Source organism: Dasypus novemcinctus, chromosome 5 (genome assembly GCF_030445035.2).
Source record: "Dasypus novemcinctus isolate mDasNov1 chromosome 5, mDasNov1.1.hap2, whole genome shotgun sequence".
In the NCBI taxonomy this organism is placed as follows: Eukaryota; Metazoa; Chordata; class Mammalia; order Cingulata; family Dasypodidae; genus Dasypus; species Dasypus novemcinctus.
This window is the reverse complement of record NC_080677.1, coordinates 35505331-35526135: the sequence shown is the minus strand read 5'-3', so window position 1 is coordinate 35526135 and position 20805 is coordinate 35505331. Positions and strand designations below refer to the sequence as shown.

Sequence of the window (20805 nt, the reverse complement as noted above, 5' to 3'; positions counted from 1 at the left end):
GTTGGGTATTTTTAAATTTTATGATCTAGTTAATGAAATTACTGTCTTGTCTTAGTTTCCCAAGAATTTTAAAATCAAGAATGGGTGTTGAATTTTATCAAATACTTTTCTTTCCTCCCTACTTCCTGCTTTCTTTCCTTTCCTTGGCCTCTTTCTATGGAATGGTAGTATGGCTTTCCTTTTATTCTGTTAATGTGGTAGAGCATTAACAGTAATGCCTACCTTGTTTATTGCCTATTATTATTTTAAATACACTTCTGGATTCAGTTTGTTAATATTTAGGATTTTACTCTGCATCCCTGAGGAAGCCTTGTCTTTAAATCTCTACCACCTCTGCCCTTGTCCATTGAGGATTGTAACAGTGACTGCTACTGCCTTTGTCCATGGTGGGTTGAAATAATAGCTGCCCTCAGAGCTGGGACCCAGGGATCCAAATTTGCTAATCAAAAGCCATGATCAGTGATTGGCCATGCACACCCCTGATCTTGGAGAAGAGGCTTTTTATGTCCCTTTCTGTCAGTGGTAGCTAGTCAGGGACTAGACCCCCACTATGACCTGCCATGAGAGTGGGGTAGATGGGCACCAGTAGCCACTGTGCAGGAAGAATAATTTATATTTGTTTATCATTCTCTCTGTCCCACTCCTCCCTGGATGCTGTACAGTGTTCTTCTGGCCTCTGGAGTTTGAAAATTCCATATAGTTCTTTCAGACAGTTCCTACATGTTTAGTAGTTGTTTTGTTGGAAGCACTGAGTCCTGGATCTGCCTACTCCACCATCTTCCCCATGAAGTAAATCAGTTTAAAGTATATCTTTTATAGTTTTGTCTTTTTTTTTTTTTTTTTTTAATACTTAGTTTTGTCATTGATGGTCTTTTGGTTGTAAAATTTCTTGGTATTTATCAGAAAATATTTATTTGCCATATGCTTCTAGCATTGTGCTGGACTGAGAAGTTAAAAATTCTACATATCAAATGTGTAGGTTTCAGTGAAAGCTATCAGTAAAGAGAAATTAAATTCTAATATTAGGCAGGAATAATGACTGAAAGTAAATGAGCAGATTGTCTTGAGAAATTGGGAAATGAACAAGAATATACCTACAAAGTAACAGAAAAATCGATAAGGGAAATTGATGGAATGGAAATCTGAAATATAAAGAGAATATAAAGACAAAAATTATTTCAAGAGACCGACAAACCACTGTTAAGATTGGTCAAAAAGAAAATAAGATATTTAAATAAACAATATTATACATTAAAAAATGAGTTACACACCCTCCACTGCCTCATTTCTCTGTGAATAGATTTAGCCTATCTACACTATCGCCTTTCCCCTACAACTTGATATCCTCCACCATCTGCTATCTCTCCTATATTCCATCTCCCTTTCTTTGATCCACAAAGTGTCTAACTCTTAATTTCTAATACCTTTGTTTAGTTTTCCATTTGGTATTCGTCCCTGAAACTATTACCTTTCTTTTCTCTTTCCCTCTCTCACGAAAACAATAGCCTCTTAGTACGTACCACATTCCTCCCATATTCAGTCATCTACCTCATTATAGGTACTTTCCTACTACTATAACTCTACACAATTTACATGATCTAACCTCCATCCTCCCAGAACTCATGTTGTTGCTTTGTAAACATATATCACCAATACTACTTCACACTTTTTCCTTCCTTACACAATTGACTTTCCCCAGCACTAATACTTTCCTTTAAAGTGAGCTTAACTAGCAATAAGAAATTGGAATAAGAAGAACAAAGTGACAAAGAGAAGATATAACACTTATGCAAAAACAACAGCTAATTAATCTCCAAGACTAGACAAAGAAGCTAAGGAACTGATTAAACCCGTCAAGAAAAAATGTTGACAAGACAGCAACAAAAATCTACAAACCAAACCAGTAATCAGGAAAACATGGCTGAATCCAATCAACAAACTGAAAATCAGGAAGGGGAGCAGGACTTCGCACAAGCAATGAAAGATCTCAGAACATTTATCACCGACAAATTTGATGAAGTAATGAAAGAGGTTAACAGCGTGAAGACAACACTTGGAGGGGAAATTGCAGACATGCGTAAAAAAATAACAGATATGATGGAAATGAACACCACAATTCAAGAAATCAAAAATACACTTGCAGCAAATATCAGCAGACTAGAAGAGGCAGAGCAGAGAATTAGTGATGTGGAAGACAGTGCATTGGAAATCAAACAGATAGTAGAAGTGGTCAATAAAAAGGTAGAAAAAATCCAGATAGGACTTAGGGACCTGAATGATAACGCAAAACGCTCAAACATACGTATTATAGGCATTCCAGAAGGAGAAGAGAAGGGAAAGGGGTCAGAAGGAGTGTTGCAGGAAATAATGAATGAAAACTTCCCAAATCTACTGAAAGAGACAGATGTACATATCCAAGAAGCACAGCGCACTCCACTGGTCATAAACCCCAACAGGCCCACCCCAAGACATATACTTGTCAAATTATCCAATGCTCAAGACAAAGAAAAAATTCTAAAAGCAGCAAGAGAAAAGAAAACCATCACATACAAGGGAAACTCCATAAGATTAAGTGCTGATTTCTCATCTGAAACGATGGAGGCAAGAAGGCAGTGGTATGATATAGTCAAGGTACTAAAGGAAAAAAATCTCCAACCAAGAATACTCTATCCAGCTAAACTAGCATTCAAAAATGATGGAGAGTTCAAAATATTCACAGATAAACAGAAACTGAAAGAGTATATCAACAAGAAACCTCCCCTTCAAGAAATTCTTAAGGGAATTCTGCAGGAAGAAAGGAAAAAACAGGACAGTCAGAGATGGAGGAGAGTGTAAAAGCAACAAGAAAGACAAAAATAGAAGGGAAAAATAAAATAATACAAACAAAATATAACAAACACAAATCCAAACAAAATATGGCTACCATAAATAACTCTCTAAACGTAATAACACTGAATGTCAACGGATTAAACTCACCTATCAAAAGATTCAGACTGGGACACTGGATAAGGAAATACGACCCATCTATATGCTGCCTACAAGAGACACATCTTAGACCCAGAGACTCATGGAGGTTGAAAGTGAATGGCTGGAAAACAATCATACAAGCAAACAACAACCAAAAAAAGGCAGGAGTAGCTATATTAATATCAGACAAAATAGACTTTAAATGCGAAACAATTGTGAGAGACAAAGAAGGATACTATATTTTAGTGAAAGGGACAATGTGTCAAGAAGATCGAACAATCATAAATATTTATGCTCCTAACAAGGGCGCCTCTAAATATGTGAGGCAAACGCTGGAAAAACTAAGTGAAAGAATAGATGCATCTACAATTATAGTGGGGGATTTTAATACACCACTATCAACTCTGGACAGAACATCTCAAAAGAGAATCACTAAAGAAAAAAAAATTTGAACAGTATATTAGAAGAGCTGGATCTAATAGACATATATAGATCACTACACCCAAACACAGCAGGATATACATTTTTCTCAAGCGCACACGGAACATTCTCCAAGATTGACCATATGCTAGGCCACAAAGAAAGGCTTAATGAATTCAGAAAGATCGAAATCATACAAAACAATATCTCTGACCACAGTGGAGTCAAGCTGGAAATTTGCAAGGGACAGAGACCCAGACTTCACACGACAATTTGGAAATTAAACAGCACACTCTTAGAAAAACAGTGGGTCAAAGAGGAAATCTCAAAAGAAATCAATGACTACCTTGAAACAAATGATAATGGTAACACAACATACCAAAATTTATGGGATGCAGCAAAAGCGGTACTGAGAGGGAAATTTATAGCCATAAATTCATATATCAAAAAAGAAGAAAGAGCAGAAATTGAAGAATTAACTGCACATTTGAAGGAATTAGAAAAACAACAACAAAGTAACCCAACAGGAAGAAGAAGGAAGGAAATAACAAAGATAAGAGCAGAACTAAATGAAATAGAAAATAAGAAAGCACTTGAAAAAATAAACAAGACCAAGAGCTGGTTTTTTGAGAAGATCAACAAAATTGACAAACCTTTAGCGAGACTAACAAAGAAAAAAAGAGAAAAGATGCAAATACACAAAATAAGAAATGAGAAAGGTGATATCACCACTGACCCCACAGAAATAAAGACTATCATAAGAGGATACTTTGAAAAACTATATTCCAACAAAAATGACAATTTAGAGGAAATGGACAAATTCCTAGAAATACATAAGCAGCCCATACTGACGAAAGAAGAAATTGATGATCTTAACAAACCAGTCACAAGCAAAGAGATAGAATCAGTCATTAAAAATCTCCCAACTAAGAAGAGCCCAGGGCCAGACGGCTTCACAGGTGAATTCTACAAAACATTCCGGAAAGAACTAACACCAATCCTGTTGAAACTATTCCAAAAAATCGAAACAGAAGGAACACTGCCTAATTCCTTCTATGATGCCAACATTACCCTAGTACCAAAGCCAAACAAAGACACCACAAGAAAGGAAAATTACAGACCAATTTCTCTAATGAACCTAGACGCAAAAATACTTAACAAAATACTTGCTAATCGTATTCAACAACACATTAAACGAATTATACACCATGACCAAGTGGGATTTATCCCAGGTATGCAAGGATGGTTCAACATAAGAAAATCAATCAATGTAATACACCATATAAACAGATTGAGAGAAAAAAACCACATGATTATATCTATAGATACAGAAAAGGCATTTGACAAAATACAGCACCCCTTCCTGATAAAAACACTCCAAAAGATTGGAATACAAGGAAACTTTTTGAACATGATAAAGAGTATATATGAAAAACCTAAAGCCAACATTGTTTACAATGGCGAAGTCCTGAAATCCTTCCCTCTAAAATCAGGAACAAGACAAGGATGCCCATTGTCTCCGCTCCTATTTAACATTGTCTTGGAAGTACTGGCTCGAGCACTGAGACAAGAACCAGATATAAAAGGCATTCAAATTGGAAGGGAAGAAGTCAAAATTTCATTATTTGCAGATGACATGATCCTATATATAGAAAACCCTGAGAGATCTTCAACAAAGCTCCTAGAACTCATAAATGAGTTTAGCAAAGTCGCAGGTTATAAGATCAATGCGCAAAAATCAGTAGCATTTCTATACACCAATAATGAGCAAGATCAGGAGGAAATCAAGAAACAAATACCATTCACAATAGTAAATAAAAAAATCAAATACTTAGGAATAAATTTAACTAAAGAGGTAAAAAACTTATACATCGAGAACTATACAAGATTGTTCAAGGAAATCAAAGAAGACCTAAATAAATGGAAGAATATTCCCTGTTCATGGATAGGAAGACTGAATATTATTAAGATGTCTATCCTACCAAAACTGATCTACACATTCAATGCAATCCCAGTAAAAATCAACACAGCCTTCTTTAAGGAACTAGAAAAACTAACTATGAAATTTATTTGGAATAAAAAGAGGCCCCGAATAGCCAAAGACATATTGAAAAAGAAAAACGAAATAGGAGGAATCACACTTCCTGACTTCAAAACATACTACAAAGCTACAGTAGTGAAAACAGCATGGTACTGGCATAAGGAGAGACACACAGACCAATGGAATCGAATTGAAAGTTCAGATATAGAACCTCATGTATATAGCCATATAATATTCGATAAAGCCACCAAACCCTCTCAACTGGGAGAGAATGGCCTATTCAACAAATGGTGCCTGGAGAACTGGATAGCCATATGTAGAAGAATGAAAGAGGATTACCATCTCACACCTTATACAAAGATCAACTCTAGATGGATCAAAGACCTAAATATAAGAGCCAAGACCATAAAGACCTTAGAAAGCAGTGTAGGGAAACATCTACAGGACCTTGTAATAGGAAATGGCTTCATGAATATCACACCAAAAGCACGAGCAGCAAAAGAACAAATAGATAAATGAGACTACCTCAAAATTAAAGCCTTCTGCACCTCAAAGGAGTTTGTCAAGAAAGTAAAAAGGGAACCCACACAATGGGAGAAAATATTTGGCAACCATATATCTGATAAGAGACTTATAACTTGCATATATAAAGAACTCATAGATCTCGAAAACAAAAAGATAAACAACCCATTTAAAAAATGGGAAAAAGATTTAAACAGACACTTCTCCAAAGAAGAAATACAAATGGCTAAAAAGCACATGAAAAAATGCTCCAAATCCCTAGCTATCAGGGAAATGCAAATCAAAACTACAATGAGATACCATCTTACTCCCATAAGATTGGCAGCCATGAAAAAAACAGTAGAATACAAATGCTGGAGAGGATGTGAAGAAAGGGGAACACTCATCCATTGCTGGTGGGAATGCAGAAGGATCCAACCATTCTGGAGGACAGTTTGGCAGTTTCTCAAAAAATTATCCATAGATTTGCCATATGACCCAGCAATACCACTGCTGGGTATATACCCATCAGATCTGAAAACAAGGACACAAACCGATATATGTACACCAATGTTCATAGCAGCATTGTTCACCATCGCCAAAAGTTGGAATCAATCCAAAAGTCCATCAGCAGATGAGTGGATCAATAAAATGTGGTATATACACACAATGGAATACTACTCAGCTGTAAGAACCAATACACTACAATCGCACGTGATAACATGGATGAACCTTGAGAATCTTATGTTAAGTGAAGCAACCCAGGCATTGAAGGACAAATACTATATGACCTCAATGATATAAAATAAGTTAACTGCCTCAGAGAGCTAGAGTCTGGAAAAGTGGCTTACTAGAAATCGGGGGGTGGAGGAAGGATGTGAGTTAATGTCTGTAGGGGTGGAATCTGTGATGAGCTGGGGGTAAGTATGAGCACAAAGAAGGGACAAAATGGGGGCAAGGGGTTACCTTCGGGTGGGGTTTTCTGGGTTTGAGGGGGGCTGGGGATGGGAAGAGGGGTAATATGGTCCAAGAAATAGGTGGGAGGGAGGGGCAACATACAAACATGGGAGAGTGCCAGAAGTTCGTTGAGAACTAAATGTTGAGTAAAACGTATCAAAGTATAAATAGGAGGGTCACCTGGTTAGAACGCTCAGGGGGTATGGTCTGATGCGGGACGGACTCCGGAGGGAATAGCTGAAGGCTCATTTTGCCAAGGTGGGTTCTACCATTGGGTGGGGTGGACCCATATCCTGGGGAAGACTAATGCCGTCGAATAGAGAGAACTGTATCTCTCGTGAGAAAGAACGGCTCCCAGGGCATTAGATTGGCAGGCGTTGTGGGCCCTAAGGGGAGGGGAAAATGGACGTGCAATGGATAGAACAAAGGTAAATAAGGGGGCAAAAGAGGAGTTATGTGAGAGTACACGAGGATGAATATAAAACAGCTAATATTACACCAAAAACATATAGGGGAGGACAGACTAATAATGAAAATCATAAGACAAAACATAGGATAACTAAAAAATTTAGAAAACTGTACAACCTAAAGTATGGACCACATAGTAAGCACAAATGTTACCTTGTTTGAAAACTATAGTTTCGGAATCTGTACATCAGTTTCAGGAAATATGATATGAATAAGTTAAAAGATTATTGCTGTGGAAGGGAAAAGGTTTTATGGTGGATCTGGGGAAATACTGTATATTGTATATATGAATTTTGGTGATCTAAGACTCTTCTGAAGCTGACATTATGTTGGGATTCACTTTACGGGAAGTTTTGGATCACAGAGTGGTTCAACAATGGCAGCGGAGGAATACTGATATGGGATGTTATTGACAGGATATATATGGTTGACAGGGAGTTATACAGGGCATATGCCCAGGGTATATGGTAATGTCTATATATACTCATAGTGGAAACAATTAAAAACAACAGCTGGGGGGGTACTGGGCTCCTGGCCGGGGGGTCACTGTTGTGGGCCCTGGGAGAGCAGCAGCAATCCTCCAGGTGCAACGGCAAGAACCAGGAAGGAAGGAGGGCCCAACAGTGGGCTCTTGATACTAATGGCTACACTTTTGAGCCTATGCACCTGCAATAAGAACAAGGCCTAGAGTAGCATTGTGCCTGGGGGTTTCCTCCTGACAGCCTTCATGTTACTCAAATGTGGCCACTCTCACAGCCAAACTCAGCGTGTAGATGTGATGCATTCCCCCCAGCGTGGGACACGACACCCGGGGATGAGCCTCCCTGGCACCGAGGGATCACTACCACATACCAGCTGAAGAAGCAACTAGAAAATGACCTTGAATTAAAGATTCAATGCGGAACAGCAGAATATACCTGTCTACATATAATAACATGACTTCGGGAAGCGGTTTGACCTAATGTAAGGGGGAAATGGAAAGGAGAAATGAGATTATAAGGCTGTGAGTCTCTAAAAAAGAGTCTGGAGGTTGTCAGAAGGAATACCCCTATGTACAACTGAACAGAGTCTAAGAGACAGATAAGGTAGATACAACCCCAGGTATTGGTTCTTTTGAGGGATAAAGAGACCCACGGGTTCTATGGTCATGGCAGAAGGGGTTCACTGCCATGACAGATGGCCCTTCTTTGGAGCTGGTGTTTCTGCGTAATGGAAATGGACTCAGAGGGGATCTCTTTTCACAAGACTTGCATGCTACTTTATTGGAATTGTAGTTGGTGCTGAGTTTAAGATATATGTAGGGGATTTGAATCTCTGGACTGATAATATGACACCCAGGCCCAGAGCCTCAACAGACTTCAGCTCCTACACTTTGACTTATTGGACTTACTCCACTCAGCTAACATGGAGTTGAAGAAGGTCAACCACCACAACATGGAGCCTAGAGTGTCTACAACTAGAAGCGGGAAGAGTGCATCCAGTACCCATGTGGAATCTAAGCCCTCACTTGACATAGGTGTGCAATGGACACAACCAATCCAATGTCCACAGAGGAAATGTGAAATGGGTGTGGGAACGGTAGCCATGGGGGCTGCTGGGTGTGGGGAACGGGAGGAAGAGATGAGATGTGGAGGCGTTTTCGGGACGTGGAGTTGTCCTGGATAGTGCTTCACGGACAATTACGGGACACTGTAGATCCCCCCAGGGCCCACTGGATGGAACGTGAGAGAGTCTGGGCTATGATGTGGACCATTGACTATGGGGTGCAGTGATGCTCAGAGATGAACTTACCAGGTGCAATGGATGTATCACGATGATGGGAGAGAGTGTTGCTGTGGGGGGAGTGGGGGGCGGGGGCGGTGGGGTTGAATGGGACCTCATATATTTTTTTAATGTAATTAAAAAAATAATAATAAATAAATATTTAAAAAATAAAAAAAAACAAACAAAACAAAACAAAAATAAAAAATGAGTTACAACTACTAATGCATCAAAGGGTAAAAAATATCCTAAGAAAATATTAGTAATTATATGCCAATAAACTGGAAAACTTGGACAAAATATATAAATTGAGAAAAATAGAAGTTGTGACCAAGGTGTCCTGAAAAGAAATCAAAAGCCTACAAAGCCCTGTAATCATCAAAGAAATTGAATCTCAAAATCTTCACACAAAAAATGTGCAGACCCAGTTGGTTATAATCTTGATAAACCAGATTGTTTTCATGAGAATTGAAAATTATTGGTCAGTGTTTCTCATGAAGTAGATGTGAAAGTCCTAAATAAACATTAGTAAATTGACTCTACCACTGTACAAAAATGTAATACTCTGTGAGCAATTTTGTTTTTCCCCAGAAAGTCACAGGTGATTTAATGTTTAAAATTATTTAATATAATTCATGACATGAACAGATTAAAGTAGAAAAATATCACCATCTCAGTAGATGCAAAAAACCCCAAACTGGAAAAAAAACTCTTACTCATGAGTTAAAGAACAAAAGCTTTTAAAGAAATTTTGGGTAAAGGTAAATTTCCCTTACTATAGAGAGGAGAGCTATAAAACCTTTACAATACATAATTCTTAACAGAGAAATACTAGGTGGACATCTTTTAAAATCAGGAAGAAAACCAAAACCATATCCTCACTATTACCATGTTGTTCATCATTTTTTGGCAGTGCTAGCAACAGTAATAAGATAAGAAAATAAATTGAAGTTTTAAATATTATGAAGAAGGAAACCAAACAATTATTATGCATAATTATTGTGACTCATATGGATATGATTGTAAACATAGAAAATGTATGAGCAATTTATTAGAACTGATAACATTTAGTAAAGTGACTGTAAGTAGAACATCTTTTATTTCTGTATGTCAGCAATGAACAGAAAATAATAAAAATAAAAGACAACATTTCTAAAACAATGAAAACTTTTAAGGTACCTTGGAACAAATATAAAGGCAAGAATATATGCAGATACTTACAAATCTTTATTGAGAAGCACAAAAGAAATGAAAAGAAATAGATGCCTCAGTATTGAGACTCCATATCATAAATCAAAATAAAATTGAGTTATGCATTTAATGAAATTTGAAGTAAAATCTTGCCAGAGTTCCCCAGGGAACTTGCCAAGTTTTTAAAAAATTTATAAGGAAAAGCATCCCGTAAGGAGCAAAGTAATCCCAGTGCACGGACTGAGGTGCCTGTATATCTATGCCAATTTTATATTTTCTTTGTATTTTCAATAAAATCCTAGCAACTCAAATCCAAAGAACATTAAAAGAATTATACATCATGATCAAGTCGGATTTATCTTAGGTATGCAAGGGTGGTTTGACATGAAAATCAGTTAAAGCATTGCACTGCATTAATAGAACAAAGGAAAAAGCACATGTTATAATCTCAATTGATAGCAAAAAGGCATTTGACAAACTCCAGCATCCCTGTGGATAAAAACCATTGGAAAACTAGGAATATAAGGAAACGTCCCCAATATGATAAAGGCCATATATGAAAAACCCATCTGTAACATCATACTTAGTGATGAAAATCTGAAAGTTTTCCCTGTAATACCAGAAACAAGACAAGGATGCCATTGTTATTCAACATTGTACTGGAAGCTATAGCCTTAGCAGTTAGGCAAGAAAAAGAAATATAAGGCATCCAAATTGGAAAGGAGGAGGTAAAATCATTCTCTCCCCAAACACTGAGGTGAAGGTTCCAACATCTTAAGCATTGGGTTGACACCCAGGCTCTTGACTCCACCCTTGTCAAGCATTAGGGTGGCAGACAGCCCTTCCACAAGCCCCTAGTCATCTAAGAAAACTGGGGTGGTAACATTCTTCCTGAAAACTGTGATGGAAGGCCTGCCTTCTCCAAGTACTGGAGCATACGCATCTTTTCCGCACATGTAGGTGAGTTTGCTCTCTTGGCCTGAGAAGATGTTTTCAGTCCACACATCAGCTTCACTCGTCCTGACCTCAAAATGATTTTTTCCCTCAGTCTGTCCTTTTAGTCCAGGCTGACAGTGGTTCCAAACACACACATCTTGAAAAAACTTGCATGTTTTGCAGGTAGTACACAGGGGTACAAACCATCAGACAAAAGAAATTTCCACAAATCCTTTTTTTAAAGTAACTGCATTTCTAGTTCAAATTTGCACTGAGATGGCTGGCTGGTTCCATGTTCAGTTAAACTCTTACATGGGACACTCTTTTCTGGGGACTCATTTTCCAGAAGCTCAGAATTTTCCAAACCATCAGTTTCTGGTTTGTTTGTGCTCAGAAGTTTAGGATTCAGCTTATCCCTCTCTCTTGCATTCTACTATAAGCTGCAAGGAGAAGCCAGCTGCATTTTCCACATTTAGTTTGGAAATCTCCACAGCTGAATGCCCAACCTTGTCAATTTCAAGGTCTGCCTTCCATCGGACATTAGAACTCAATTTTGCTAAGTTCTCTGCCACTTTAAAACAAAGGTCAACTTTCTTTCAGTTTGCATTGACACATATATAATTTCTGTCTGTGGTCTTATCAGAAGTACCTTTAGCATCCATACTTATACCAACAGTCTATTCGAGGCATTCTAGGCCTTTTCTATCAAGCAAGTCACAATTCTTCCCATCTCCTCTCTAAACCTTTTTTTTATTTTTTATTTTATTTTTTTTAACATTTTGGTATTTGACATAGTAACACCCTACTCTTCTGCTATCAAATTCTGTTTTAGTTGCTAGGTTGCTAAAAGCAGATACCATGAAATGCATTGGTTTTAACAATGGGAATTTATTTGCTTACACATTTACAGTTTTGAGGCCATGAAACTGTCCAAATCAAGGGATCATCAAGGTGATGCTTTCTTCCCAAAGACTGGCTGCCAGTGATCCTTTACTCCTCTGTCACATGGGAGGGCGCATGGCAGCATCTGCTGGTCTCTCCCTTCTCTTCCAGGTTTCATTGCTTCCATGCTCTCTCTCTCTATTCATCTGGTTTATAAGGGACTCCAGTAAGAAGATTAAGACCCACACTGGGCCATGCCTTAACTGAAGTAACTGCATGCAAACCTACTTAAAATAGGTTTACACTCAAAGGAACAGGTTAGCTTTAAAACATGATTTTCTTGGGTACGTTCAGTTCCAAACCAGCACAGTAGCTATAACTGAAGGATTTTTTTACATAACATTATCATGTCTTGCACAATAAACAGTAATTGTTTAATGTCATGTTTAAATTTCTCTAATCTTCTCAAATGTATTTTTATATAGTTGCTTATTTCCAATCAGGATCTCAAAAGGTCATTTATTGGGTTAGGATATCTTTTAAGTCTTTTTTTTTAAAGATTTCTTTATTTTTATTTATTTCTCACCCCTCCCCTAACCCCCACCCCACCCCCGTTGTCTGCTCTCTGTGTCCATTCGCTGCATGATCTTCTTTGTCCGCTTCTGTTGTTGTCAGCAGCATAGGAATCTGTGTTTCTTTTTGTTGCATCATCTTGTGTGTCGGCTCTCCGTGTGTGCGGTGCCATTCTTGGGCAGGCTGAACTTTCTTTCGCGCTGGGCGGCTCTCCTTACAGGGCGCATTCCTTGCGTGTGGGGCTCCCCTACGTGGGGGGCACCCCTGCGTAGCATGGCACTCCTTGCGCACATCAGCACTTTGCGTGGGCCAGCTGCACGTGGGTCAAGGAGGCTGGGAGTTTGAACTGGGGACCTCCCATGTGGTAGACAGACGCCCTAACCACTGGGCCAAGTCTGCTTCCCTTTTAAGTCTCTTTTGATCTATTAGGGTTCCCCCTTACTTTTCTCCTTTCCCCCATACCATATATTTGATAATGGAATTGTTTCATTTTCCACATTTTTGGATTTGGCTGATTGCATCATTGGCATTATTTCATGTTTTTTTCCCCCAATTTTAAACAAACTGGTAGTAAAAGAGGTTTGATTAAATTCAGGTTCATTTTTTGCAGCAAATATATTTCATTGATGGTGCTTTGTACATTCTGTTGCAGCACATGGAGTGTCTCTAAGATTGATCAGTAGGATCAGGTGTTGTCAGCCTAATCTGTCCATTATTTTTTCCACCTACTAGTTCTAGCATCAGATAATTATTATAGTCTAGATAGATCTCTTTTTTATTGCAAAATAGTGATTTTACAGTTTTTATTGCATAAGTGTTTATTAACTGGAATCCTTCAACTATTGGTTACCCTAACATACAGTTCATTCAGGAAATGCAGAGTAAATGTTTGATTCTTTTCCTTTATTTACCAATTTCATGAATTATGAGTTGTTGTTAGCAACCTCCATAAAGGATCAGTGAGATTTTTGTTTTTGTTTTAAATACTGTCATTATGAAGTCATGAGTTTAAACGTATTTGATGTATCTCAATTCACTGCAGTCATTATTTTTGCTCAGAATTTTGCTAATTTTGTGAGAATCACATTCAAGATTGTTTCTGTGACCTTCTGATATGAACCTAGTAGTCTTTTATAACTTTCCTTCTGCATGATAAGGTGTCTCTGGCTCAGCTTGTACATTCCTTGTCCAGACCTATAACCAGCCATTTCTTCGAGGAACACTGGTTCCTTTTACCAGGAAATTTAGAGACAAAAATATGGGTGCTAAGAATGCATAGGGTCTTTTCAGTAAGAAATGCATCTTTTGGGAAAATTTAAAATAATCCTGACTTCATTCAGGTATTTCTGCATCAAATGAAAGGTTATAGGCTTTTTAATTAATTTGTACATTTTGTATTTGAATCTTCTCTTCCTGTTATACTAAAAGTCTTAATTCCTAAGATAGTAACACGATTACGTAATTGCTTTGTCTCACAATAAATAAAATAGCAGAGGATACTGACTATTACAAATGTGGTTACTGGATGCAGTTTAACATTGCTTTGAAGGTCCTTCATTTTGATCTTAGGGTATATCCTGTTAAAGCTGAATCCCAATAAGGTTGTACAATTAAAATACTGTTTCAAAGTCACTTGAAATAATTATTTTCTATATGGTTATGTCACCTGATTTTATGGTTAAATTCATTTGTTTCAACTTATTATTTTTTTACTTTTAAAGACTGCTTTTCTGTTTTTTTCCTTAATTGTGTTTTGTAATTTTGTAAAATTTTATAACTTGCAAGTGGGAAAAGCTGACCTATGTTTTACTGGTTGTTTTAGTTTGCTACAGGGCGGCTAAGGGGAAATACCAGAAATGGGTTGGCTTTTAAAATGGGAATTTATTTGGGGTAGAATCTTATAGTTCTGAGGCTATGAAAATGTCCACATCAAGGCATCATCAGAAATGCTGTCTTACCAATGGTTGGACGCTGGATCCTGGATTCCTACCATGTGGCAAGGCAAAATGGAGGGTCTGCCAGTCTCTCTGTCTTCTTCAGGCTCATCTTCTCTTTCATCTTCAAGCTGCTTCATGGTTCTAATATCTTGGGGGGCCTCATTGCTTCAGCTTCTCTGCTGATTCCAGCCTCCTGTGTCTCTCTCTGCTTCTTAGGGTTTCTCTGTATTTCTGCAGCTGTAGGTGATCCGGAATCCTCTTTCATATGGCAGGGTAAAAGCTTAAAGTTCTCTTTCTCTGTGTGTTTCTGTTTTGAGTTTTCAGCTTCTATAAGACTCCCAACAAGAAGGCCAAGACCCAACCTGAGTTACACCTCATTGATGTAGTCCAGTTAAAGGCCCTAAAGTGATCTAATCAAAATCAATCTGATCACAAGGTCCCATTAACTGAATCTAATATAATCAAAGGGTCCCATACCCACAGGGATGGATTAGTTCCAAGACAAGATCTTTTCTGTAATTCACAAAATCTTCAAACTGTCATGCTTGTACTTGTATGATTTAATTTTTTACATTTAGACTTTTGATCCATTTGGAACTATCCTGGTGTTTGGTGTGTAGAATAGATCCAGTTTTTTCTTTTCCACTGTGTATCCAGTTATCTCAACAAGTCTTACTAAAAGAGTTATTTCCCACTGCACTTGAAATGCCACCTTTTTCATATGCTAAGTTTTCATTTGTGCGGGGAAGGGATATAGTTAAGAGTTTTGTTGTTGTTTTGTTTTTTAAAAATTTCCCCCCTTTTTCTCTCCCTCCCCCCACCCTGCTGTTTTTGCTGTCTGTGTCCATTTGCTGTGTGCTCTACTGTATCTGTCTTTTTATTCTTCTCATTTCTCTCCTCTGGGATTCACTGGTATTCGATCCTGGGGACTTCTGATGTGGAGAGAGTTTACCTGTCACTTGTGCCACCTTAGTTCCTGGTTTCTGCTGTGCTTCATCTTGACTCTACCCTTCATCTCTCCTTTGTTCTGTTGTCATCTTGCTGCATGACTCACTTGCATGGGCACTGGTTCACTGCATGAGCACTTGGTTCACTGCATGGGCACTTGGCTCACTACATGGGCACTTGGCTCGCTGTGTGGGCACTAGCTTGTTGTGCGGGCACTCATGTGGGTACTCAACTCACACACAGCCATGCTTCCTCTTTTTCTTTTTTACCAGGATGCCCCAGGGATCTAACCTGGGTCCTCCCATATGGTAGGCAGAAGCCCTATCACTTGAGTCACATCTGCTTCCCAGTTAGAGTTTTTATATTTTGTTTCATTGGTTTGTTACTCAAAAAACCAGTGCCACACGTGTTTTGTTGTTTTTGTTTTAAATTTTAGAGGTTTGATAATATCTTAATTCTTAGTAAGGCAAGTTCCTTCCTCATTGCTATTTTTTTTTTACTCAGAGCTCTTTGACTATTTTTATTATTCCTGTAAAAGACCTTCTATAATCAACTTGTCTAGTCTTGAAGATTAAATACTGTTTTTATTGGAATCACTGATTTTTTTTATCCCCCCCTTGTGGCTTTATTTTTTGCATGCTGTCTGCTCTCTGTGTCCATTCATTGTGCATTCTTCTGTGTCTGTATTTATTTTTATTCCCCTGCCCCACGGCTTGCTTGCTGTTTGCACTCTGTGTCCATTCGCTGCACACTCTTCTACATTTTTGCTTGTCTCCCTTTTGGTTGCATCACCTTGATGAGTCAGCTCTCCATGGCGCTTGTGGGCCAGGAGGCACTCTGCAGCGCTGGCAGGCTGGCAGCTCTCTGCAGCGTGTGGGCGAGCCTGCTTTCACAAGGAGGCCCCAGGATGTGAACCCAGAGCCTCCCATATGGTAGACAGGAGCCCAACTGATTGAGCCACAGCCACTTCCCCTCACTGACTCTTCATAAATTTACTTAGGGAAAATGACACATTTATGAAATGGGTCTTTTTGTCTAAGAACATGATAGAATTTTCTACTTGTTCTAAATCTACTTTTTTGTTTTTCAAGAGCATGCGTTATTTTTAATCTTTGGGGTTTTGGTTCTTTTAGTGAATTTTATATCTGATGATGGCACTGGCAGTGTCATTAAATATGTTTGAAAATATACTATGCAGAGGGTAGTGTGGTTCTTGACACTCATCCATTTAGCAAATATTTATTGAATGTCTACTGTATGGCAGATACTGCAAGTTCCTGAGAATGAAGTTATAAACTAAAATTTCTGATGTTAAGAATCTTAGAATATAATGGAGGACACTGGCAGTATATGGGTGGTTTTTATTCAGTGTGGTGCGTCTCTGATTGGAATAATCAAAGGGGACAAATGCAAGGTGTATCAAGTTGTCTTAGGAGGTGGAAATATTGGAACAGCTACATCTTAGGATTGTTTACATGTGTTAATACAGTCAATATGGTTAGAAATAGGGGAATATAATAAATTCTGGCTCCTATAATGATGATGATAATGGTAGTGATGGTAGAAGGCTTTTCAGAGGAGATCACTGTAGGACTCAGACCAGAAACAATTGACCAGGTGAAGAAAGTATACCATTCCAGGCAGAGGCGCATCAGTGTGAAATTTCCACAGTGCAAAATTCTCACAATTGTCACATAAATGAGGGAAAAAGAGAAGTAGTAAATGTCCTTTATTGGAAATTCAGTTGTTTTTGAGAGTATATGACCGTGATTCTTTTTCCTTTTACATTTTGCTCTTGTAATTCAATTCCATTGTTTTATTATTGGAGGTGTCCCTTTTCAATAAAGTCATTGAATTCTGTAGAAGTCTTAAAAAATTTAAATAGAAAATTGATTTTAGTTGTGTATCACATACTAAAAGTGTTTTTTATTGGATCTTCCTTCATTACAGTTTGTTTATTTTATTTTTGTTTTTTTAAACATCTGTTTTTCTTTGCAGGATGATAATGTCAAATCCCTCCTCTTTAGCTTGATCTATTGTAGAAGTTCAATGACTGCTGGACAGGTTTTGAATGCTGAATGTTTCTTGCTTCCAAAGGGAAAATCAATCCCAAGCCCAGGAAAAGAGGCTCAAAGTACTGAATATGAAGAAGAAAATGAATTAAAGATGGAGAACTTGGATAAATATAACGAAAAGACAAAAAATGGCAAAGCCAACTTTGATTGTTAGATTAGTGTTCTATCTTTTGATGTTAAAGATGTTTCTTTTAAAAACTTTGGTTTGGCTAAATGAACAAAAAAAGAGATCTGGAAGTGTTCTGGAACCAGATGGGTTGTGTCTTAGGTATTCAGGTTGTAAAAAATAAAGGCTGTTTGGCTATGCAAAAAATTACATGCTTTGACATTTAGTTTAACTTGGAGGTGGTAAGGAAGGATTTTCTGTATGTAGTTACTTTTGGGAATTGCATATTTAGATTGTGATATTTGTAACAAAAAAAGTTAGATTTATGGACAATACTTATACAGATTTTTTAGTATGCTGATCAGATATTGATGAAAGGTGATAACTTTTGTTCAACAAATGTTTGTTTGGCACCTGCATCATACTCAATTCTGAGAATATAAAGATAAAGGAAACATGGTCTTTGTGTTTATGAAGCCCATATTCTACTGAGAAATTTGGAGATAGAAACAAATCATCACAATACAATGTGGTGTATTCATTGACTACTCTGGACAAGGCTTTATGGAGGGGTACCTAACCCAGCCTATGGAGAGAGGACTATCAGGGAAAGCTTTCTGGAGGAGGTGGCATCGTGGGTTAAACAAAGGAGGGGAAGAGTGTCCTAGCTAGCAGAAAAATCACTAAGAAAGCACTGACTCAGAGTTTGGTGTTTTTAGAAGCATGTGATGAGGCAGAGATTAGTAAGATAGATGAAGAATGCTGTGTATGAAAAAATAAAATTCTTGAACTTTTTTTTTTAAAGATTTATTTATTTCTCTCCCCTCCCCCCCAGTCCCCCCATTGTCTGCTCTCTGTGTCCATTTGCTGCGTGAGTGTTCTTCTTTGTCCGCTTCTGTTGTTGTCAGCGGTACAGGAATCTGTGTTTCTTTTTGTTGCATCATTTTGTTGTATCAGCTCTCCATGTGGGTGGCACCATTCTTAGGCAGGCTGCACTTTCTGACGTGTTGGGCAGCTCTCTTTATGGGGCGCACTCCTTGCGTGTGGGGCTCCCCTACATGGGAGACACCCCTGCGTGGCACGGCACTCCTTGTGTGCATCAGTACTGCTCATGGGCCAGCTCCACACAGGTCGGGGAGGCCTGGGGTTTGAACCATGGACCTCCCACGTGGTAGATGGACGCCCTATCCATTGGGCCAAGTCCGCTTCCCAAAATTCTTGAACTTAATAGGTTTATAGGAGATGTGGCTTCACTGAAGAATTTTAAGTAATTTTAGCCCCCTCAAAATCCATCTTCTGCTTTACCACCAGAATGCTAGATTTGAGGACAGAAGATAGACTGGTTGGAAGGTTATTATAATAAAGTAAGTGAGAGATGATGAAAGCAAGATCTTAGGGAAGGAGAAATAGAGCTGAAACATCTCGAACAAATTTAAGGAATTATTAGGAGACAAAATCAGTTGGATTTAATGATTGAAGTGTATGTAGGTTGAAGTAGTTACCTACTCAGTATCCAGTCTTCCTTATTTTCTTCGTAATAGATTCCCACTTTTATTTGGGGTAGCAGTTTATTTAGCTAAAAGACTAAATTTCCCATTTTCACTGCTAGTTGAAGCCTTTTGACTCAGTACTTACAAATAAGGCTCCCTTTGCCCTTACCCTTTTTCTATTGCCCAGAAACTAACATGATGGCTAAAATTTCAGCAGCCACCTTGGACTATGAGATGACTTTGAGGATAAACTAGGATAATTGAGCAGCAGGTTGGGAGGAGCCTGTGTCCCTAATCATTTTGGGTCCTCTGTAATAGCATTAAGATTTCATGTTATATGAGAAATTATCATCCTGAAACTTGTTAGGTATGCAGATTTTTTTACCTCCAGACCTACTAAATCAGAATCTCTTGGGGTGGAGCCTGGCAATTGTGTTTTAACAATCCCTTGAAATCATTCTGATTTATACTAAATTGAGAGACATTGCCATGTGTTTAAGCCATTTTTTCTTTTTGGGTTTTCTTTTTTTATAGTAGAACTTAATTTTAGTTGATTCAGTAGTAAAGACACAGCAGTTAGGCTTAAACCAAACTTGTAAAATTAAAGAGAGCAAAAGATCATTTTGTTTACACTCACTATTTTAAATAACAAATTAAACCAATATTTCCCAAAGTGTGTTCTACTGAACACTATTCTCGAGGTGCTCAGCACAAAAAATAGTTCTGTCCTTAGTTGTTTGAGAAATAATGAATGCTAAATTGGAGATTTATTGTGCATGTTAGATAACATAGATTCTAAAACATACTATAAAAAAGAAACCTCTTTAGTTTTATTTAACCAGGTTGTTTACCAAGATTGACAGATCTACTTTTTCACATAATATGTGGCAACTTCTCTTTTGTGAAACTAGAGTGAGGAACAGATTTTATAGAATGCTAAGTTAGATAGTACTTAAATTTCTTGTTTGAAAATGTCCAATATTCCATTTAATAAGTGGTAAAAAAAAAACCCCCAAATTCCTAAGTATCTGTTCAGTGCCACAAGTGTCTCGAAGTCTGTCTGTGTCTAAGTGTAAAAACAATACAGAAGCAAACAAAATGTGTTCACCGTCCTCTAGGCATTCTGCAGATGATATGGAATGTAATAAGCTATCAGAAGAGCAACAATATATCTCACCACAAAGAAGAGAAAGGGAAGATAGGAATGATGAGGATAAGAAATAAACATTTGATTCACTTTGGAGCAGCAGTAGGATTCTGCTTGTTTGGAACTGGAAGAAGGGCATTCCAAGGCCAAAGAAAATAAGGAAGCTCAAAGGGTTTGTCTGGGAAAGGACAATTGCCTGAATGAGGGGAATTGAGAAATAGGCTGAAAATATATTTTGGGAAAAGATCTTAGAGGGCTTTAAGTTACTTTGTAAGAGGTGGGAATTAAAAAGGGATAAACAGATGACCCACATAGTCCTGTTTGTTTTAGAATAAAATAGCTAACCAGAGAGGATGATTTGGTCAGGGAAAGATTGGATGTAAGGAAAAAGTTGAGAATGGTATG

At 37.9% G+C, this 20805-nt stretch overlaps 1 protein-coding gene across 1 annotated transcript in view; it reads left to right on the top strand.

Moving 5' to 3' along the window:
* Window positions 1–18567, top strand: part of STK31 (serine/threonine kinase 31) — a 130286-nt gene extending 111719 nt beyond the window's left edge. The window contains exon 24 of the mRNA XM_058296877.2: window positions 17581–18567. Within this exon, the coding sequence (XP_058152860.1) occupies window positions 17581–17811 (231 nt within the window). The 3' untranslated portion in view covers window positions 17812–18567. The remainder of the gene's footprint in view (window positions 1–17580) is intronic.
* The last annotated feature ends 2238 nt before the right edge of the window (window positions 18568–20805 follow it).